The sequence below is a fragment of the Scylla paramamosain genome, chromosome 11 (genome assembly GCF_035594125.1).
Source record: "Scylla paramamosain isolate STU-SP2022 chromosome 11, ASM3559412v1, whole genome shotgun sequence".
Classification (NCBI taxonomy): domain Eukaryota; kingdom Metazoa; phylum Arthropoda; class Malacostraca; order Decapoda; family Portunidae; genus Scylla; species Scylla paramamosain.
In genome coordinates this window covers 21359802-21383522 of record NC_087161.1, presented here as the reverse complement: position 1 = coordinate 21383522, position 23721 = coordinate 21359802, and the positions used below count along the sequence as shown (strand labels likewise).

Below are 23721 nucleotides of genomic sequence, written 5' to 3'. Positions count from 1 at the left end.
CAACCAAACAGGATGCAAGAAATTAGATTAAAAAGAATTAAAACTCCACCTCCTCACTTTTTTTTCACGACTGGGTTTGTGTCCTGTCAAATGAAAAATATGAGTGGAATTTGACTTGGGATTGTGAAAGTGTGTGTGTGTGTGTGTGTGTGTGTGTGTGATACTTGTCCTCTCCAGACTCTTTTCCATAAATGTTCCAACTTTTTCCTCGCGAATTTTGAGCGGCGAATGCTAGACAGTGGCGGCAAGAAGAAAGGAGCAAGGCGAGAAGCGGTCCACCACCACCACCACCACTACAGCTGCATAACTTAATCTCGCTTGGTAATTCAAATTTATGCATACCTCTGTAAAGTTTGTCTGTGGTTCCCTAATATTTACCTTTGTTGTGGGTACAGTCTGGAAGAAAACAGGATCAGACTCTCTATATATACTTAAAAAATTTCTTGGGTGAAAAAAAAAAGGGCATTCCTGGAAAACTTAATAAGCATACGAGTATAATACATTGCTGGAGAATTTGATAAGCATTTTATAATAATTAGAAGCGTCTTTTATGTAACACAAGTTTTACCTGAAGCTGTATTGATATATTAATAGTAAAATCCACTGCACGTTTTTTACAAGAAAAATTGAGTTACCTAACCAATTTATAGAAATGTCTGCGTTAAAAAAAAAAAAGGATTATAAACATTACTTACGGTGAAAATGAAAAACCTGGTTTGTAATCAATTCATTTACTATCTTGGTTTGATTTATCTTGGTTAGGTTAGGTTGTGTTGGGTTAAGCTAGGTTAACATAGATTAGGTTGTGCTGATTTAGGTTATGTTAGGTTAGTCACGTTAGGTTGGGTTGTTTGGGGTAGGGAGGGATGGGGTTGTATTGGGTTAGGTTGGGTTACGTTAGGTTATGTTGTAAGGTTAGGTTAGGTTAGATTAGGTTACGTGAAGTCAGGTGAGGTTGGGTTGCGTCAAGTAGGTTAAGATTATCATCGCAAGTGTTACCGGGTAATGGCAAACAGGCTGGATTCCCAGAGGTACACACGCCAAGGGAGGGAGGGAGGGAGGGAGGCAGGAATGGGGGAAGGGAGGCGACGCAGCAGCTGTGTGGTCTTATCGCTTGAAAACATCCTGGGAATTCTTGAGTGGCCTTAATTTATCTTTTTGCCACACCGAGTCTTCCTCTTGCTCTTAGTTTTCTCCTCGTCGTCGTCCTCGTCCTCCTCGTCGTTTCCCCGCTCTTTCTTCTAAACTTGTCTTTCTTTATTTTTTCTTCTTGATAAATGTGTGTCCGTCCGTGTGTCCGTCCGTGTGTCCGTGTTCGTTTTTTTGTGTTCGTGTCCGTGTCTGTCCTTCCATCCGTCCATACATTGATCCTCTATCCATCCATCCATTTGTCTGTCTGGCGCACCAGCATGCAGTTACACACACACACACACACACACACACACACACACACACACACACGACCACAAAATGAAAATAGAAACCAAAAAACACGAACACATAAACAAACAAATTCATGAACTTTACGAAATAAATAACTCGACTGTCAGACTGTCAGCGTTGACCACTACCACCACCATCACCGCCACCACCACCTCCACCATTACCACCACCACCTCCACCATTACCACCACCACCACCACCATTACCACCACAACTGAAACTGTACCCGAAACCCAGCTCAGCAGGCGGACCTTTTGCATTCATCCCAAGCCTTGCGACATTAATATAGGCATTAATACACCGATTACTATTAAAATTATCAACCTCCTCCTCCTCCTCCTCCTCCTCATCTTCCTTCGGGCAAATCAATCGGGCTAGAAATGCTATGAGATTCCATCGTGGAGAGCGGGGCGTCACTTGGCGGAGTGGACACGCTTCTTAATATTAAATTCTATTACCGGAAAGCTAAGCACGAGAGGCGAGGACGTGCCTTTCTTTCACCTTTCTCTTCTACGTTCTTATATTTACTTACATTTGGTTATTTACATACTTTATTATTACATGTTTTTTGAAGGTCGTGCTACTTAGGGGATGCACTAGAGGAAAGGTGAATGTGTGTTTGTTGTGCGTGTGTTGATAATGAATTTGTAATATGTTCAAATTTAGAAACGAATAAGGAAGATAAGGAGGAGGAGGAGAAGAACGTGGGATTTAGGAGAAATACGAATAAATGAAGATGGAAAGGAAGATGTGAATGAGGTGAAGACTAGAGGAGGAGGAAGAGGAGGGGGAAAGAAATATCTCTGCAGAAAGAACGCACGCATGAATCTCCGGCTGTACAGTAGTAGTAGTAGTAGTAGTAGTAGTAGTAGTGATAAAAATCGAATCAGAAAAAATTCATCAACAATAAATAAAATACACACACACACACACACACACACACACACACACACACACACACACACACACACACAGAACAAACAATCTCGCACATTTCCTTACTATCCAACTACCTACCTACAACCGAGCACAGCAAAGTTGTGATTCGTCTCTGCACTTTCAACAAGCCTCAAAGTTACTTGTTAAAAGGCATGCTAATTGCGGCTTAATAATTACCGCCCTGGAACTGCCTTTTTCAGTCTTCCCTGATACCGAGTGTCCCCAAAGCTGTTTTTAATTGCACAGGCGTCCCGGGGGAAGGTGGCAGCAGGTGATAGTGATTGACCTTAAGTTCCATGGCTTTGTGTGTCTTTATGTTCGGGCGGAGGAATGAGTGTGTGTGTGTGTGTGTGTGTGTGGTATACTAAATCTCTCTCTCTCTCTCTCTCTCTCTCTCTCTCTCTCTCTCTCTCTCTCTCTCTCTCTCTCTCTCTCTCTCTCTCTCTCTCCGTGAATGTTTAGATAATGGTTAGATATGAAAAAGCCTATTGTAAGGTATCTTTTTTATTTACTAATTTATTTTTAAGAAATTCAGGAACGCATTACATTTCATTGATGTTCATTACTTGTTCCATTTCCATACTTATTCATAGTATGATTACAAAAATGTATAGAAAAGTTGCTAGGTGTCTTTTAATGAGGCAAATCATTAGTGTCCATAAATGCTGTATTGCTACTTGAATTATTCTTCTTGGAATACTGATAAATTTGACGGTAATATCATCTCCACAGACCAAACAGAAGTGGACTCGGGATATTGTATGCTGCTTCTTAACTAACGTACAGAAATGTGGACACTTAAGTTGATGGGCAACTGTTTCCATGTAATGCAGTATTCAGGAGGAGCTGACCAAGGGATAAGTAATGGTTTTAACGATGTAATAGACTCACAAAGCAGACAGCTGGTCCTAAAAACTAGATGATATACAGCGAGTCATCGATAATGTGGCGGCGGAGGGACGGAGCGAGTCAAGGACGAAACTATATGATGAAATTCCTCTTCTCTTCTTCGTCCCATCCCCCCCTCCTTATTCTGCTGCTCCTCTTCCTCCGCCTCTACCAGCAAACTTAATCTTTATTGCTTTGAAAAGAATATATCAATAATATAATGGTGGCGGTGGTGGTGATGGTAGTGGTGGTGGTAGCAGTAGCGGTAATAGTGGTGGTTGTGGTGGTAGAGATAGAAGTAGTAATAGTATCAGTAGTAGTTGTTGTTGTAATAGTAGTAAAACTATATATTAAGTATAGATTTTATAAATCTATTCCCCGAGAGAAATCTATTCCCCGAGAGAGAGAGAGAGAGAGAGAGAGAGAGAGAGAGAGAGAGAGCACATTAAGACCCCAAAGAACAAGGAAGGTGTACTTATAGACAAACACACAGTAGAATAATTGCCTGTTCTTACCTGTAACTGCGACAAAGTTCCGGAATTAAGTGTCTGTGAGGCTGAAAAAATGTCACCACACATTCTTGGGGAGAGAAAGTTTTGGCCACAGTCGCCGGTGTTCCCTGACAACACCGGATCACAAATCAAGCGTTGCCTTGGTTCTGCCGCTCATTCTACGTGTGCTCATCCTACTAAATACACCGAATGCCCCCTCAAGTTTTGATTGCGTAGGATTTGCTTAAGTCTGTTCATCTCAAAAGTGATTATCTATTACTGTTGCCTTCGTAGTAATCTACTATATCTCGTGTTCTAGATTGAATAGTGTTGTAGAGATTAGACAAGTGAGTGGACTGTGATGGTTAGGAGATAAAAGATTCTTCATCCTGTGTTTTCTCACCATCACAGTCCATAGTGTAGCGTATCATGGTCAGCTTCGTCATGGCCAACAAAATCTATTGCTGTGGTTGGATTTTCTTAATGCAGAGTTTTTATGGAAACTCCCATAGTCATGTAGGAAAATAAGAAAGATTACAGGATTTAGTATTACATTCATTATTTCATCTTTTTTTTTTTTCCTATGTTCGTAATTCTGCTGTTGACATTCATGTAGTATTATATTTTGTGTATTAACTTTTCATTATAGTGTATGGTACTAATGAACTCCATGGTTTCGAATATCTAAGATGTGTTCGAGCCACTGGTTCTGGTTCACTCTTCGCTGCTGGGGCGTCCTGTCCTTACCCAGTAGAGAGCGAGTCTGTGAGGGCACAGGGTGCGGCGTAGTTTACGGACGGCTGAGGCACTGGAAATTTACTTGTAGTACATGAAACAGCGTCTTGTAGTCTGAAATTACGCCAAGTTACATGTATGAACACGATACATGTAACACTGCTTTGCATCTTTGTGTAATAATGACATAAAAGCTGGAAGCTGGTGAATAATAATAAGCAGTCTGTAGTTCCCAGCTATCTCTTTTTCTTAGTGTTACCATTGCAAATGTGAACGTGTCTGCGAGATTTTCATCATGTTGTAACACTGTGGTCCACATGTGGCTCATACTGGAAATTATGTACTGGCCTCCCTCTGTACAGGACTATTTGCTCACTCCGGGGCCCACTTGTTTGCTGTAGCAACAGCAACAGTAGCAATAGCAGCAGCAACAACGTGACTCGAAACCCAGCGTGCTGAGATGTCAACATCAACATCAACCTGCAGGGCACTCATCACAGCTGCTGTGTGGAAGCCTGCATTATTTGTGTGCTGCCAGTCTGTGATGCTGACCAGCATGAACAACAGAAGAACTAATCATAGTCATGACGTCACGTATTTAGTGTGTATTGCTTTGGACCATTCGTTCATAGGCCATATCAACAGAGCCCCTCCATGGGCATACGAACCCTAGCACTATCAAAAATTGTTTGAAACAATGGTCAACATTTTCAAGCGATGATGCACGTACAGTACTTACTGACTGCACCTCATGTGCGTGGTATCCTTACGCATCTCGTGAGTGTGATGGGTGTCGTAAACTTAATGGGAAATAAATAAAAAAAAAATATTGTGGGGGAAGTAATTATCTTGATTTTACTCTGTAATAATTGGTGTTAATGTTCCATCTCATTATAGTCTCCATAATTCTATGCACCGTTCACTCGGTTTTATTTTTCACCAGCACATCCAGGGAGCCTCGATGCAAGACTGGTGAAAAGAACTGTGATGGGGAAACGTATCAGTTCCACATCAGTCCCTGATGAAGACCCTGCAGGTGCTGCCAGTCTCTAACGTCGCCGATTGTAGGAGAGAGGATGGACACCACCAAACACCAGGATGAAGGCATACACCTCTCACCACGGTATGTGTTAAGTGACTGAAATCAATAAGGTAAAAAAGATCAGGTATGGGCTAGATAATTATCTAGGCATTCCAGTTGCTTAGAGTCCACCGCTTACCACTATATAAAGGTTTTGGCGAAGTAGTTATTGACAGGATTTATTCAATAATTGTATTCATATATATCATTTAAAGCTCTCTTATATATACCTAACTAATTATCAATGAGCAGGGTTACAGTTCTATGGAGCTAATGATTCATCATTATCATTTTATATGGCCAAAGGATATTACAGATTTCGTTGCTGTTTTATTAACTCGTTTAGCTGTTTTACACACAATCTGAAAATAGTTTATGGCCTTTGAGGTACAGTTTCGTCTTTTTACCTATGAAAATATCTATTGTGGAATGAGTTGAAATTGATGACTGAAACTGATGACACCATTTGGTTCTCGTAGTAAAATTGTATTCGTATGATGCAACTGACACCTTTTCCTGCAATAATTTAATTATACTGTGTTTATTATTATCAAAGGCCATGAAAACGTTTCCACGTTAAATAAACTATTCTAAAGTAAAACTGAATACTGTAGGGCTTTGTTGATCGTATACATAAAAATATATATAAGAATAATGAAGAGTATAAAGCCAGTGACACGAACTTTGCCCTACCTCCGAGTTGGTGCTGGATCCACGGAATTGCAACCCCTGACTGGCAGGACACTCAGGGTGAGAATTCATCCACTGTAACGTACGAACTCTTTTACTCTATGCCTGTGTACAAAAGGAAAATAAAGGAAACTGACTGAATATAGATCCTAATTCAAAGAGTTTCCTGCTGCTACAGAATACCATCACTGTGATGAGCATCTTTGCATTAAAATACACCTGACCAATTGCATCGCCATTCCATAATAAAGCTTTTTTTTTTTTTTTTACCTCTTAACCCTATGCTCATCATTATTATTTTCACTACTATAGCGTTTTGCTCCTATGCTCGAAATTTATATTTTGTAACTCTTGCACACATTTATCCATAGTTCCACAGTATGCTTACGAACTGTAGTTACAATACCACATACGAGTTAAGACTATTTTTTTAATGCATTTGTGACATCGCAACTCGTATGTAGAGAAGTGAGTGAAGTGAGACATTGTCGTTTCTATAATGTTTGAAGGTTGGGGGTAGAAAACACACTGGGAGAGCCATACTATGGGGCTGTGGTAAAGAGAGCGCTTTAAAATTTAGGGATAAATGCATGTGTAATGTAAACAAGAATTGTAAAATATAGATTTTTTTTTTTTTTGTAGTGAAAACAATAATGATGGACGAATCTACAAGAGGCTCAGAGATCATTATTCCCAGCCTTCATAAGAAGTGAGATGGCCTTCCTTCCACAGTGAGTAACTTCAGTAGAGAAATCCACAAAGAGTCTCCACGTCACCACATCAGTTGCAAATTGGAGATTAATCGATGCTAGCCCAGTGTCAGTTATTTGTCAATAAGGTACAGTTGCCATGAATTTGGTTTAAAGCAATTGGTAACCCTTATGGTGCTGGAAAATAGTTGGTAGCACTGCGATAGGAGCTTCCATACCTCACCTCACCTCATACGTCATGGCAATTCGTATCCTCGCGAGTGTAGCGTTCTCAGATACATGGTGTCTTTTCGAACCAAGCCGCTATTTGTTTCTACTGTAAACTTTTTCTCCAGTGGTGTGAGCATCGGAGCCCCTATGGCAGTGCTACCAACTATGATATATAGAACCCAACACAGTAAACAACATTTATCTTTGATTGTTCATTAACTTTTAATTAACTTAAACTTTTAGATGAACCTGAATTTTCCAGCTGTAAACTGGCACGAAATAAAATATACAAGTTTTTAAAATTAAGGTGAATTATCAAACGTTTGTCTTATTATATATTCATACCGTGCCTTTAGAAAGGATGAAATCAAAAGATTATCGTCTTATCAACTCCTCTCCTCTAACTGCCTTCAGCCTCTTTCTCATTGCAGCAATGTCGCATCTCTTGCTATCTTCTACCGCTATTTTCACGCTAACTGCTCTTCTGATCTTGCTAACTGCATGCCTCCCCTCCTACTGCGGCTTCGCTGCACAAGACTTTCTTCTTTCTCTCATCCCTCTTCTGTTCACCTCTCTAATGCAAGAGTTAACCAGTATTCTCAATAATTCATCCCTCTCTCTGATAAACTCTAGAACTCCCTACCTGCTTCTGTACTTCCTCCTTCCTATGACTTTAACTCTTTCAAGGAGGAGATTTCAAGACACTTTATCCTCTTATGTGATTCTTCCGTTTGGAGCTATCTATGGGTACCTGGCATTAAGTGGGCCTTGTTTTTTTATATACAGTTTCCTGTTGCCCTTCGATAGTGCCCTTGCATAAAAGAAAAAAAAAAAAAAAAAGAAAAAAAAAAAATATATATATATATATATATATATATATATATATATATATATATATATATATATATATATATATATATATATATATATATATATATATGCGTGTGTGCATATATGAATTTCCCTAAAAAAGTACGTTTACATGGAGAATATTGCTTCAAATCAATACAATTTATATGAATTTAACTGAGAAAAAAAATAATTAAATAAATATTTGTTTATTTATAAAAATTTAGACGAATAATATGCTTTGTACACCACCACTACCCTGGTAACCCACACCATCTTTTACTACTAACTACCGCCACGCAACGCCACGCCCCACAGTCCCACTAACCTCCTCAATCGTCCCACCTCCACCTCAGCCCTGCCGTCCCTGCGACTCTCCTTTCCTCAAATATAAACACTCAGCCTCCTCAGGACCACTTCACAGGCTCCTGAGCCACAACGCAGTCACTTACCTCCAGATTTATCGGAGTTGTGAAAAAGATTTCTGGTTGCCTGAGAATTCCGCTTCTACTGCCGACCTTCTCCCTCCCGCGGGCCGCCTTGAACCTTACCCTCCGCCGCATGGTGATCCTTGAAAGTGTCCTGGTGTTAGCTCTTATCCACTTACCCATGTGGATACTCTGACCTATACTTGTGCATGACTATCAGTTGTTGGAGTCGGTCACCTTACTAACGTCGGAAAATTCACATATTCTAACGATACGGTTTCTGATGTAATAGCTGGAGTCCGTATTTCTAAACAATTTGGGCTCTTATGTGGACTAATTGAAAATTAGTCAAGCTCAAATTGTTTTTTTTTTTTTTTCCTGAGTCCTCGCACAGAAACCTTGTTCAACTGTCATTATAATCATAAAAGCATCCTTGTAAACCCACACAACTTAAGTAAACTTGTTGAAAGTAGTCGAAATAAGAGCTTGGACGTTTGTGAATACTGATCTCGCACCTAGACACGTCTATTAACTACATGTACTACTGCTGTGCTGACTGAATGACCACGGATTATTCCTACCTTCTAACAATGACTGAGCTCAATTCTTGCGTCGTGCGGAGCCTCCAGTCACGAGTCAAAGTGTGGCTTACATACACATAACTCACCCTCTCACATGTTGGCTTCACCAAATAGGTTCACCATTCACAGCGTACTTTCTACCCTGATTTTTTTAACTGCTAATATTTTCCGAATTCAGTGTGTGTGTGTGCGTGTGTGTGTGTGTGTGTGTGTGTGTGTGTGTGTACAAACGTTTATTATAAAGAAAGATACACCTGAATTACATTGCAGGCTTCATAAGTATTAAAATCTTAATGCTTACCATCATTATTTTGATTATATCTCCTTTCTTCAGGCCATTCTCATTTCATCGGGACCATTGATTTTTACACCTTACTACTTCCATTGTTTATTAATCTCATTACGTCCTTTGAAATCCTTTTGAAATTCATTATACAAACAGCTCACATTTAAAAATACATAAAACTAAATTGGACTAATTCACCGCTGGATGGTTTCTTAAGCGATAATTTAAGTGCAGGTGTCTTTTTACCTGCCATTAATAAATTTAGACCAATAAGCAGCCTACACTCCACCTGAGAGGCCCTCATTAGAGTGCGCCAGGTAGGGCACTCCTCGTTTCCTCCCAAAAGGACTTAGACGGGGGGGGGGGAGAGAGAGAGAGAGAGAGAGAGAGAGAGAGAGAGAGAGAGAGAGAGAGAGAGAGAGAGAGAGAGAGAGAGAGAGAGAGAGAGAGAGAGAGAGAGCGAGCCCCCCCTTGCCTAGCCCGAGTGAACTAAGTCAGGAACACGACTAGCGTGTAAAAAAGGTCTCTAAGAATGTTTTTTGCTTAATTATAGTTTAGTTTAGTGTCTTTGCCGTGGGGGGTTTTAGGAGCAGGGGTGTTTATTGTGCCCTATGAGTCTAGTATCGTGGTACACTGATAACGCTGATAAAAAAAAAAAAAATCATCATCATCATCATATCCTTTAATAGTTAACTGTGTTCCCGGCTGCCAAGTTTCAGTATTCATCAAGCGGGAGTGAATCACACCTGGGGACGCTCGTATTTAATCCCGGAAAGTTATTAAATATATTGTACCGAGGCTCCAAGAAGCCAAGATGATCCCACAAAATTTACGTGCTGGGAAGAAAGGCTGAATATTTTTTAGTCATAAATAAAATAAAATAAAATAGCTAGAGAAATAAACCAGGATTTGCTGGGGTTTTCTACTTAAAAAATGGAAAAAATACAACTGGTGCAGCCTGCCGGTGTGGAGAAGTGCTGCCTTCAGAAAGCGCCGCTCAGGAATGATGCACCCAGTTCCTCGCTGCTCGCACCAAACTAAACACACACAAATGTACTGGAAATAGTAATGAAATAGTTTTGTTCGTGGTTTCATATAAATTGTGTGAAAAGTAATTAATGTACATATGAAGGACAACGATGATCATAACTAATGTGCTTAATATTAATGTTCTAGCATTTTAACTACTGCATGTAAGTAATTAAAGCGCGACTGAGCGCACACTCGTGCGCGCGACACACACACACACACACACACACGGCATTTCAGCCAATTCATTGCTACACTTTTACGCCGGACCGCTTTAGCTGGAATGATATTAATGATACTGATGAATTATTTATATCACTGCTGACCTCCGATGCCATAGATTAAAATTTGGTTGAGCTGTGACACCGAAACCGCATAATGTGTTTGGTGGCACTGCGGGACCTGAAATAGCGCGGATCAGCATAATTACTGTCAAATTGTCCGACTTGATTCACTGACGCGGATAGTTGTGTGTGTGTGTGTGTGTGTGTGTGTGTGTGTGTGTGTGTGTGTGTGTGTGTGTGTGTGTGTGTGTGTAAAGTATTATCTTAATTTCCATCTCCATTTGATTTTTTTTCGGTTCCTTGATATGACATTTAATGAATATAACGGATTTAAATGTCCAGATACCACTTCAGTTTCACTCCTCTACATTCATCCTAACATACATCACCGACAGATTGCCCTTAAAAGCACCAACAGCAAGATTTCAGTTACTTAAAAGGGATAGACTGACAGGAAAGAAAGAAAGAGAGAGAACGAGAGTAGAGGAGGAAGAGGAAGGATGGAGACTGTATGAGGTAAACCAGGTTGAGTTCAAATCAAAGCAATGGAGGACAAATGCAAAGCGAGAAATTACGAGAACTTTTTTTTTTTACATGCCCACCATCATGCGTTAGGGTGGAATGCCTTGCCACTGCTGCGTTACCGTCATTGGCTGCACACCAGAATCATTAGCATCTTTTACCTATTTCCATAATTATTCTCTCTCTCTCTCTCTCTCTCTCTCTCTCTCTCTCTCTCTCTCTCTCTCTCTCTCTCTCTCTCTCTCTCTCTCTCTCTCTCTCTCTCTCGTTTCACACAAAATTACAAAAATCCATCCACATTTCGGTAACATGATAATTTTAGATACTAATAGTAGGAATGTTTTGAAAGAAAGAAAAACAATATTTTGAGAGAGAGAGAGAGAGAGAGAGAGAGAGAGAGAGAGAGAGAGAGAGAGAGAGAGAGAGAGAGAGAGAGAGAGAGAGAGAGAATCCAAAGCTCAAGAAAAACTGCATTATTATTCTTTACTTATTTTCATTGAGATTATTAAATTATTCAGATAACTAAGACTGGCTGAAGGACGAACATCGCAGTAATAATAATAATAATAATAATAATAATAATAATAATAATAATAATAATAATAATAATAATGCAAAAAAAGAAACACGGGGAAATCAGAACAAAAGGTGGCAACGACAGAGAGAGAGAGAGAGAGAGAGAGAGAGAGAGAGAGAGAGAGAGAGAGAGAGAGAGAGAGAGAGAGAGAGAGAGAGAGTGGTGTAAAGGAAACCCTCCCCTCTTCCTTGCACGGTTCTTAGGGATTACTGACGACGAGGAGAGGGATTTATACCTTGCCGGCAGGAGATGAGCTTCTTGGGTGTAGAGGATTAACTTGTCTCTCACGTGACTTGCCTTCACTCCACCTTGGGGGCAACATGCAGCAGGAGGAGGGGCAGCAGCAGCAGGGGAAGCTTTACAGGAGGTGAGGTGTGAGCGAGAAGGGCGGGAGGGGACGGGAGGAGGCGTGGAAGAAAAAAAGTATTGTAAGAGAAAGCTACACTAGAAACGTATTGATTTGGTACAAGAGATAGGAATGTGGGAGAGAGAGAGAGAGAGAGAGAGAGAGAGAGAGAGAGAGAGAGAGAGAGAGAGAGAGAGAGAGAGAGAGAGATTCCACTTGTGTATGGTGGTGAGGGAAAAGGAATTTTTTCATCAGCCATTTAAAAGCATTCTTCACTTCCTAACATCCTTTACCCACACTCACCCAACCACCTCTCCCTACACCACACATCCACACCCACATTGAGATGAGGGGTGAAGAGGTAACACAACACACACACACACACACACACCCACACACACACTTTAAAGGATGCTGGGTTGTTCGTCTGAACTCATTAAAAGAGAAAGGCTTCGTAGACGCAATCATAGTTGAAGACGTCAGTGTACACCAGCTACTACGACCAAAGCGTTACACTGCAAAGAAAAATTGTCTTCGTATGTTAGTTTCCTTAACGCGTTATTCCTTTGAGAGAGAGATGAGAGAGAGAGAGAGAGAGAGAGAGAGAGAGAGAGAGAGAGAGAGAGAGAGAGAGAGAGAGAGAGAGAGAGAGAGAGAGAGAGAGAATTATATCAAACTGCACTTCCCATTCTTTATTGAATACAGTGATGCCTTACGGGAGAAGAAAAGCATCACTTAATTCTATAAAAAAAAAAAAAAAAAAATATATATATATATATATATATATATATATATATATATATATATATATATATATATATATATATATATATATATATATATATTTTACGAACTACAAACACTAATCAAAAACGAACCTTTTCACCACACGCACCACCAAAGAATTTTCTTCCATATAATGCGAGAAAAAATAAAGTAGCCATCAAAAACGCATAACCCCATAGAACACGAATAATTAATACCAACAGCGTTTTCTATGACAGACAATGCTTCTCCCTCCCTCCTGTCACGCATATTTCTGCTGAACCTTTGTGCGGCGCCTGAAAGGAAAGGGAAGAAGAAAGAAAAGTTACGGAGGAAAAATGAAGTGCACCGCGGGGAGAGAGATTTATAGGGAAGAATAGTAGATGACAATGGGGAGAAAAGGAAAGGAGCGAGGTGGGTAAGTAAGAAGGGAAAGGAAACGGAAAACCAAACCAAACAAGCCAGTCAGACAAGATTTTCGTGTTCCAAATACATGCTAGTGAGAGGAGAAATTGGAATGGTGCTGGATAAAGAAAGTGAAAGAAAAGACACAAAAGAAAGAAAAAACACAAAATATTAAAGTTAAGCCACTGTGTATAGTACTAGAGTATTTATTTTTAAGTATTTGGCACTAAGTAAGTGGGAACGATTCCATGTGGCAATTCCGCATCACCAACACCATCAGCATCACCACTACGATTTCCACAAGTATGAACCCAAATCTCTAAGATAAACCCTCGCGTAATGTTTGAATATGAAGGAACATTTAAGTAAACTATACTCTGATTCAAGGCACGACATGCTCAGCGATCTTCACATTCACCATTACGAATTGGTCATGAGAGAGAGAGAGAGAGAGGAGAGAGAGAGAGAGAGAGAGAGGAGAGGAGAGAGAGAGAGGAGGAGAGAGAGGAGAGAGAGAGAGAGAGAGAGAGAGAGAGAGAGAGAGACCAACGAAGCACCGGACAAGCTACGTAAACTTTACCGAGACGTAGTAAAGAAAGAAAAAATAAAAGACAAGATAACAACCTAGACGAGGACGTGGCTATTTATAACCTTAATACTCTGATATAAGAACTTTTTTTTTACTGCACACAAGAAAGAGTTCACGTAACGGACAGTCTTAGTATTCTTTGTATTACCATTTCATTCGCTCGGGTGCAATTACTCCTCAGCCTGGGGAAGAGAAGTGGGAGGGGGAGAGTGTTGAAGAAGACAATTTCTCCCGGTAACTGTCGAGCTGCTTCTTGATGCTGCAGTGAAGTACGAGTATAAATGTCATCTCAACTCGTCCTATAAAAAGCAACACTGGTATATACGTACAAGTTGATGTGGGCTTACAAGACTGACACTAATACCGATTCCCTATATTGATTTTTCTCATGGTTGAGAAGTTTAAGAAGCGAGACGCCAGGTACCCTCAACCACTGTTATTCCACCATTCTCCTTCACCTCCCTATCACCACTACCCATCATCATTCATTGGTTCCCGTCACTTCCTTATCACCACTACCACCATTCACTATTCATGCCTTGACTTCCCTATCACCACCGTTCATAGGTTCGTGTTCCTGAACGTTCTGGCGTTTTGTTGAAGTCACTGGGGCCTTCAAAAGTGTTTTCAGGATTGTGTCGATGGTGTTAGGTATTCTGCATCATTAATACGAAAAAAAACTCTCGAGATCACGGATTAATCACTGCTGTAGCTTTTGTAAATATGAAAATACGTCCTGAGGGAAAAGAAAAACATTTAAAAATACTAAATAAATCCATACAAATACATGACAAGTAATATGTAGGATTTCTTTTCGTGTGTATTTCATGGACACGTTGACAACAAGAACATATTAACAGTACACCTCTATAAATAACGAGGAAAACCGCAACAAATCCATGAATTATGCAAATTACCAAAAACCTTTCTGAACTTTTGTAATTGTTACAGTCCTACCGTACCTTGCAAGCGGCAATATAACTTCTAACATACACAGATTTAACCAGCTCAACGTACCCATTACATTAAGACGCCGCCCCAGCGCTGCCATCTGGCGGGGATGCGGCGAGCTAATGGTCACACGCCCCACACGAAAATGCTCCCGACCATTAATTTCCCAGAAGTTTTAATTCGGCGCACATTCCATTTGAGTCGATTTGGTGTGAAATTACAAGACGAAAGCATGTGCGTGTCTCTGTGTGTGTGTGTGTGTAAGTGTGTGTGTGTGTGTGTGTGTGTGTGTGTGTGTGTGTGTGTGTGTGTGTGTGTGTGTGTTAACGGCACTGGAGGAAACAAAAAGAAAAAAAAATATTGCTGTGAAAAAACAAAAGTTCAAAAGTTATCCAAGGTACACCATTTCAGCTGTCTTAGGTTTACTACCAGCTCAAGAAAATAAGGGTTTTTCATTGTTGTGTCCCTTTTATCTCAATTGTTTCACCTCCAATAACCTCTCTATACTTAAAAGCCACTAAGTGATAACCTTTAGTACATGATAATCACATATTTGAATTAGTAAATATTGCTTATGTACTTTGCAATCATGTCTACAAAGAGAGAGAGAGAGAGAGAGAGAGAGAGAGAGAGAGAGAGAGAGAGAGAGAGAGAGAGAGAGAGAGAGAGAGAGAGAGAGAGAGAGAGAGAGAGAATTACAGATGAGATGCCATGCCTACTGCCTAACTGGGACGCGGGACTAGAAGAGAGACAGAAAAGGAGAAGGCGAGACTAATAGAGACAGACACAGAAAGAACAAAATCAGAGTCAGCTTCGTTCACTCACACCAACTTACGACAAATTTTAAAACAGGGAAAGCGAAAAAGCGGAGAGAGAGAGAGAGAGAGAGAGAGAGAGAGAGAGAGAGAGAGAGAGAGAGAGAGAGAGAGAGAGAGAGAGAGAGCATCCCCGATCTTACGCCGACGATGGCCTATAAATTAGCCCATTAATCTCGGCACTCTGAGCCTTTCCTTCCTCGGCGAGTCAACATGATGGGGACGGAAGTATTAAGATGATATAGAAGGAGGACTGAAGAGAAGCTGAAGGAGGTGCTGGAGGGACAGAAAGAGGGTAAGGTAGAAAGGCTGCAGGAGGGAGAGGAAGGGAGGGGTAGTGAGGAAGATGCAATGGAGAGAACCGAGGAAAGGAAGGAGGAAAAGTGGAGGTAGAGATAAAGAGATGAAGAAAGAAGAATGAGGGGATGAAGGTGGAGAGAATAGAGGGACGCCGGGATGAGAGAGAGAGAGAGAGAGAGAGAGAGAGAGAGAGAGAGAGAGAGAGAGAGAGAGAGAGAGAGAGAGAGAGAGAGAGAGAGAGAGAGAGGCTCCGTGGAAGCCATCATGAATACGGTATCTACAGATTTTGCCATTTGGATGACACCGTTTCTACCTATTTCTTTATCAGGACAGTCCAGCACTCTGTTACCTGAACTCTGCTCAGGTGACGGCAGCGCCTGCAAGACCAAGAAAAAGCAAGACTTTTTTCTTCATTTCGTGACGTAGATGAGAATAAATGTTTGGGGTGATTTAGAGATTTTCTCAAAGAAGGCAGGACAAACGAAGGAGTAGATGGGAGATAAGATAAAAATTTTGCTGGGATGGCCTGGAATAGACGGGCGCCTGGCAGTGAAGAGAGTGGAGAACTTTGCCGCCACACTAGAGACGGATGATGATGATGGTGATGACGGTGATGATAGTAATGATGATGATGATTATGACGGTGATGATGCTGATGTCGTAAAGTTTGTTTCTTTAAGACACCGTTTTCTCCTTAGCGAATTACCATCTAATATAAATGACTTAACCATGTGTATCACAGCACAATTTTCAAAGTATTAAAGAAAAAGCACGCCACAAATTTTGCGGGAAGATCAGGTTCGTCCATGACAATCTCTCCTTACATCAACTTCAAGAAACCTCCAAGGTTCCTTATACCCAGCATCCCTTCCTTGATTCCCAGACCACAATTACACTGCATATCCAATACAAGCTCCGATCACAGAGATAATATTACGTCTTTAATCCCGGAAAGGGAAAACTATCTTAATGAAGCCATGCATTACATCCTGCAGACGTGATTACCTTCCTGGAATACGTACTCACTCAACAAAGAGTTTTCGCAACATATTGTTACGAAGGATATGAAAATGATTCTCGTGACTCGGAATGGTTGGTATATGTAGTTGTAATGACAAAGTATAAAGCCATGCTACTGGAATATAGCGAATACAATTATACGAACTCCTTATGCTTCAATAATTACGTATATTGTGCAGAGCTATAGCACGGAGACCTCCAATAAGGGAGAGTTCTCAAGATTTTTCGTTCGTATATCTCAGAATACATGATGCTTACGAGTTCAATAGATTCTGGATGAGCGAAAATACTGGGGCTTCAAATAAGTAATAATATAATAATAATAATAAAGAAATTGAAAAGACCTTTCACACACTTAATATACTGTTTTCACAATCGATTTCCCTGTAAAACTTAGGATACTTAATAATTCACGTTTGAGAAATCTGACACTGGATCACGCTCAAAAGGCATTTGTAATTTAACAACTTCGACATTCTCTGCGTGTCACTCCTCGGGTTTCTTGAAGCCTTTCCCTCAGGTTCCCGGATTTCTCATTTTTATGCTCTTGACATAATTTGCAGCGAAATCATTCAGATCAATACAGGAAGAAAGACGAGAGAGAGAGAGAGAGAGAGAGAGAGAGAGAGAGAGAGAGAGAGAGAGAGAGAGAGAGAGAGAGAGAGATGGATGGAGGGCTGAAGAATGATAGTAGTAAATGTGACAAAGTGGAAGTGATAAGAGAGAGAGAGAGAGAGAGAGAGAGAGAGAGAGAGAGAGAGAGAGAGAGAGAGAGTGTGTGTGTGTGTGTGTGTGTGTGTGTGTGTGTGTGTGTGTGTGTGTGTGTGTGTGCCCACAAGCCAGAGAAGAATTACTGTGGCCACACACTGGTGCGAAAGAGAGAGAGAGAGAGAGAGAGAGAGAGAGAGAGAGAGAGAGAGAGAGAGAGAGAGAGAAATGATGGCCCAGAATCAAGACGAAAACAAGAGAGAAAAAAGTGAAACTGTATTTTGTGGAACAGTGAAAGGTAAAACAATAAACACACAGACACTGACGATGCTGTTGCCATTGACACACAGAGAACTATACTCAAGACAAAACTGTTTCGTCATGGGGAAAAAAAATATCTGCTCCTACTTGTTCTTCCTTTGTGATCTTTTCAATTATATGATCAAAGACATTAGTATAAACTCGCTGAAATTAACAGGACTCAGAAATTACAATATATAATCACTCTGGACTTTCAATCTTGGCTACATTAATCTCTCTCTCTCTCTCTCTCTCTCTCTCTCTCTCTCTCTCTCTCTCTCTCTCTCTCTCTCTCTCTCTCTCTCTCTCTCTCTCTCTCTAAAACAAATTGTTACCCACTGCGCACCGGGAACGTCCCAGACTGATCACCGCTTGTACTATAAACTTGGCGGCGAGGAAAGCTAACCTATTATAACTTTGCAGTATTCCACGCTGTCTCTTCTCTTTTCTTTATATTCTCCTCCTCCTACTCCTTCACCTTCCTCTCCTTCTCCTCGTCCTCTTCCCCCTTCACCTTCCTCCTCTCATCCTCATTCTCCTGCTGCTCCTTCTGTCTCTTACTCGCTATACAGATGAAGTCGAGGAGTGTTGTCTTAACACTGGGGTCACTTTTGATATACCAGAACCACCAACAACAACATTCCAAAGACGAGAAATAAAAGTGCTGAGAGGGGGTAAGAGTGCACCACCGAAACGAAGAGACTCCCTCCCTCAAGGCGATATTTGTGTCCCCTGGAGATTAAAAATAAAACAATGGTAATGGCGTCTTCCGTTACTCACTTGCTCACGAGTCCGTTACTTGGAAACGACACAAGCCTTCCCTTCCCTCTCCCCTCCCCTTTCCTCTCCTCTCCCCTCTCTCTTACACAGACACACGTCACCACACGAAGACATCGAGAGGCGGCGGCAGCGGCAGCAACCAATGCCACTTCGTCCTCGCCACAGCTTCGCGTCGACAAAGCTGAGGGCGACGAAACAGAAAGGGAATGGGTGAAAAGAATGACGGGTGGAATGCAGAGGCACAGAGGAAGAAAGTTATAAAATTCAGGTATCAATGGAAAACTCAGGTCTGCTAGAAATCCGGTCAAAGCCAAGAACACACAGGCAATCCAAAGTGAAAATCCATAATTCAGAATCCATCAAAATCAACATCAAAGTGTGAATCCAAAACCAAAGAAAAATAAAAATTCGAGTCAATCCAGAATTTAGAGAATACAAAATCGATTCAGATTCAACCCAGTGAAAATCCAAAATGTATAGTAAATCTTTAGAAAAATTCGAAATCCAACATTTCAAAATGATACATCTTATAATTCAAAATGAAAGTCCTGTATATATCATCAATCTGATGTCAAAATCCGCAATCCAGATTTAATTCAGAGTACTAAATTCCAAATTCACAGCCACTCGAGTAAAATCCAAAATTTAGAGTTAATCTAGAATTTTTAGTCGGAATAACGGCGCGAGTTCACCACCACTGCATTCACTCCTGCGGGAGGAGGAAGGAAAAAGGAAGCACTGCGGCAAAGTCATCAGCCTTACAAGAACACAGAACCTGAGATGATTCCTGGGCCTCACCTCCATAATGTGTCCTCCTGACGCCGACCACTAAGGGGGGACGAAGGGGACAACGGGGAAGAAGGGCGGGGCGAGGCTGGGCGAGGCAGGGCGGGGTCTGGCGCCAGGATAAACACTACTTTATTAGTCTGCCCACCATCTCTGACAAGCGAACGACCGGACCGCAGCCTCCGAGCCGCGTCCAGCCACCACAACACAACACACGACGCTCCGGACCTGCAGTGTTTGGTGGCGGTGGCGGTGGCGGCGGTGGCGGTGGTGGCGGCGGCGGTGGTGATGGTGGTGGTGATGGTGGCGGTGGTGATGGTGGTGGTGGTGGTGGAACTCTGTCTGTTTGCGTGTTTGTGCCATTATAAAAAAAAAAAAAAAAAGAAAATTAATTCATTTTTTTACTACTCTTCCCTTTCTATATTTAATTCGTTTAATAGATAAAAATTGTTCACACAGTATTAAATATTAAGTTGCTCTTTTATTACAACTGCTACTACTATTAATATTACTACTATTAATTTTACTACTACGATTATCGTTTCACACACACACACACACACACACACACACACACACACACACACACACACACACACACACACACACACACACACACAGAGAGAGAGAGAGAGAGAGAGAGAGAGAGAGAGAGAGAGAGAGAGAGAGAGAGAGAGAGAGAGAGAGAGAGAGTTTCTTTTCCCCTTCTTTCGTTTTTGCTTCCAAAGACATAATAAACACAAATTAAGAAGAAAAGGTCAGGGCTATTTCCTGCTTCCCTCGTACTCCACTTTTTTCTCATTGGCGAGGGGAAAAAGGGAAGAAAAACGTCAAGGGAAAGGAAAAAGAAGAGAAAATACCAGAAGCAGTTCGTCTTTCTCCCTTCCAAAGTCTGCCCTTCATGAGAGAGAGAGAGAGAGAGAGAGAGAGAGAGAGAGAGAGAGAGAGAGAGAGAGAGAGAGAGAGAGAGAGAAACAGCAGCTAGATCTTTACCTTCTCTCCTTCCCACCTCTTCTTTTTCTTCCTCTTCTACTCTACTCTATTCTACTCTACCCCCTCCCCTGCCCCTCCTGCTCCTGCTCGTCCACCTCTTCCTCCTCCTCCTCCTCCTCCTCTTCCCTTCAGGCACTGCGGCACCTCCCGAGACAGGCGATGAACCAGGTAATTCCATCGCCCCGAGCAGAAGCGGCTGTAATTGAATAATGAAATACCCAACACTCAACGTCTGCCCCCACAACTCCCTCCTCTCTCACACCACAGTCCTCCCGTCTTTCCCCAACACTCCTCTCATCCTCCCCCTCCTCCCTGCATTCCTCATTCCCTCCCCACACTCTCTCTCTCTCTCTCTCTCTCTCTCTCTCTCTCTCTCTCTCTCTCTCTCTCTCTCTCTCTCTCTCTCTCTCTCTCTCTCTCTCTCTCTCTCTCTCTCTCTCTCTCTCTCTCTCTCTCTCACCCCATCCTTTCTTTCTCACTTCTCAGTTCTCCTAGTTTTCTTCCCTTCTCATCTTTCTTCAGCTGTCCATTATTCCTTGGTTTCTCTCTCTCTCTCTCTCTCTCTCTCTCTCTCTCTCTCTCTCTCTCTCTCTCTCTCTCTCTCTCTCTCTCTCTCTCTCTCTCTCTCTCAGTTTAGCCTCTTCTCTCACTAACTTATACACTACTAGCGGTGTAAGTTATTTAATGGTACTATATCATCACTATTATCACTGTCGTCATTATCATTCCATCTCCTTTATTTTCTCTCCTTTCACTTCCACGGTGGTATAATTTTTTAACTACACACACGCGCCTCCGTGTACTCTGTGAGTTTCATTTGCTCTTCGCTAGAGTCCAATACTTGCTCTCATTTCCTCTACTTTTTATGTTAGTTCTTCCCTCCCGTTCTTTTTTTTTTTTTTTTTCTTTGGCAGAAGTAGCGTTCTTTCCATTTTGCTGTCGACGCGAGTTTAGTCTGCTGTCATGAGTCTAATGAACGGCACGTCTTGGTTCTTAAAGTCTTACAAATGAAATGTATGGCTTACTACCTGTACTTAAGCTAGTCTTCTTCGTTCGTCATTCAGTATCACAGCATCATTGCCCGGTTCAACGTCATCGGTAGCTCGGGTGATCAGGGTGTCGGTGTCATTCGGGGATGTGATCGGTCGAAGGAGATATCGACTGAGGTAGTGGTAAGTCGGAAAAGTAAGTAAAAAACACTGGTCGGTTAGTCAGATGTTGGTCAGTGATTGGGTCGCTTGGTGGATCAGGGAGTTCGTAGTTAAGATTAATCAGTCGTGCTCCATAGTAAGGAGGTTAGTAGGTTGGGAGTTCGTCGATGGGAGAACTGATCAGTGGTGTGGGTGATGCCGATATGTCAGAGAGCGTTTGTTGGTCCAGACGCTGTGGATCAGTCAGGAGGGGTTAGTCAGGAAGTGTTGGTCGGTTGGGATGGGTTGACTGATCAGAAATGGATGGTAAGTCAAGAGGTGCTGGTAAGGTGATTATTAGGCAGACATGGTTATTGTTAGTCGATCAGACAGTATCGGTCGGCCAGGAGTGAGTCATTGAGGTGGTAGTCGGTCAGGAGTTGATGTGTTAGTCGGTCAGCTATTGGTAGGTCAGCGGGGTGTCAGTTGATCAATCGTTGGTAGGTCAGCGAAGTGAAAGTCAGTCAGTTAGTAGGTTAGTGGGGTACTAGTGGGCCAGTTGTTGTTGGTAGGTTTGTGGAGTGTTGGTGGAGTGTTGTTGATTGGTCAGGTGTTATTAGCCGGTTACCTATTGTTGGTCGATCAGTGGGGTGTCAGTTGATCAGGCGGGTTAGTCAGTGGGTAAGCAGTCCGTTGGTCGGGGCGCCTCTTCGTGAGCCTCCAGAAAATAAGCCTGCGCCTCAACTTCTCAAGACATTTGCATATTTTTTTTGAGTAGCCCGTTGAAGTGCGAGGGGAGGCGTCAAGGCGTCCTCCCGGGGACTTCACTTTTCTTCTGCTCCCTTGCGTCGCATCTTAGAACGAAGAAGGTGATAAAGACAGAAGCACCAAAGCAACAACAAAGGAAAAAAAAAGACAGAAGATTAAAAGTTACCGCATCTCCTAAGAATAAACGTTCCATTGTCACACATCTGCTGCATTTATTTTTTTTTTAATACTGCATGACATTTAACGAAGTATTCAATAAGGAAACTGACTGAGAAAATTTTATATTGGTAGATTTATAATTCATCACTGTCCCCATGTCCATCAATAAAATACATCGCTCCCTTCCTCTTAGAATAATTGATATGTCGCCTTTTAAATAAATCATCTCACACATAGATAACAACGAACTTATGAATTAATGAATGAATCCTTAAGTAAATAAATACAGATAGACATGGAGATAGGAAGGAAAGAAAGGAAACGTTAAGGAGAAAAAGAAAGAAAAAAAGAAAAGAAAGGAAAGGGAACGAAATATTGGTGAGAACGTGCAAAAACAAACCAAATAAACAACACACTTCAAGAAAACGGTAAAAAAAAAAAAAAAGATAATCTGAACCCCACGACAGAGGCAAGACTTGAAAATCTCCCTAAAAGCAAGGAATGAAAATATCCCGATTTCCTTTTTTTTTCTCTCTCTCTCTTTCTTTTTCATACGTCAGGTAGAAGAGAAAAATTGACTGACTCGGGCGTTGATTGATGACGAAGGAACGTAATGGTAAGTCTTCCGGAAGGCGTCGAGAGAGAGAGAGAGAGAGAGAGAGAGAGAGAGAGAGAGAGAGAGAGAGAGAGAGAGAGAGAGAGAGAGAGAGAGAGAGGTAAGGGGGTTATCTTGAATGGGTAAGTGAATGATATGATGAGACGATGAAAAGTTATGGGCCACGATAGGTATGTAATTGACTGGCGGGATTGATGGCTGTGATAGTGGAGGATGGTTGGGTGATTAACTGGGTGATGTCAGTGATGGGAGATGATGGGGGGGATGTGGTGAGGAGATTATGACACTTCTGTAAATTGAATGATTGATCGACTGGTTTACCGCCACAACAATGGGGTCATAAGGCACAGCACGTACGTCAGAGAAGAGGAGACGCTTCACGTGGTAGGCATGTGGGAAGGGCGGTGATAAAGGAAAGATAAACGCATAGAGAAACGCTATGTTCTTTTACTACGACTATTTTCAAAGGAAACAGAAATTATTATCCGGGACCTCAAGAGTTTTCCTGTTATTAGTGTAGAAACCTTGTTAATCTGTCACAAAAACT

General features: G+C 41.6%; 1 protein-coding gene and 1 long non-coding RNA gene across 5 annotated transcripts in view; one reads left to right on the top strand and one right to left on the bottom strand.

Annotated features, from left to right (window-relative positions):
• LOC135105077 (uncharacterized) overlaps positions 1-7382 on the top strand; it is a 21998-nt gene extending 14616 nt beyond the window's left edge. The window contains exons 3-5 of one of the 4 annotated variants that reach the window (XR_010270688.1): positions 4451-4632; positions 4859-5619; positions 6910-7382. This is a non-coding gene — a long non-coding RNA (uncharacterized LOC135105077). Of the gene's footprint in view, positions 1-4450; positions 5620-6909 lie in introns of all 4 variants that reach the window. The other 3 variants (XR_010270687.1, XR_010270689.1, XR_010270686.1) reach the window with 3 other exon arrangements.
• The window catches only part of LOC135105076 (uncharacterized), a 73009-nt gene continuing 54613 nt past the window's right edge, over positions 5326-23721 (bottom strand). The window contains exons 3-5 of the mRNA XM_064013022.1: positions 8489-8609; positions 6271-6342; positions 5326-5634 (exon numbers count right to left, since the gene is read on the bottom strand). Of these exons, the coding sequence (XP_063869092.1) occupies positions 5497-5634; positions 6271-6342; positions 8489-8599 (321 nt within the window). The 5' untranslated portion in view covers positions 8600-8609 and the 3' untranslated portion in view covers positions 5326-5496. The remainder of the gene's footprint in view (positions 5635-6270; positions 6343-8488; positions 8610-23721) is intronic.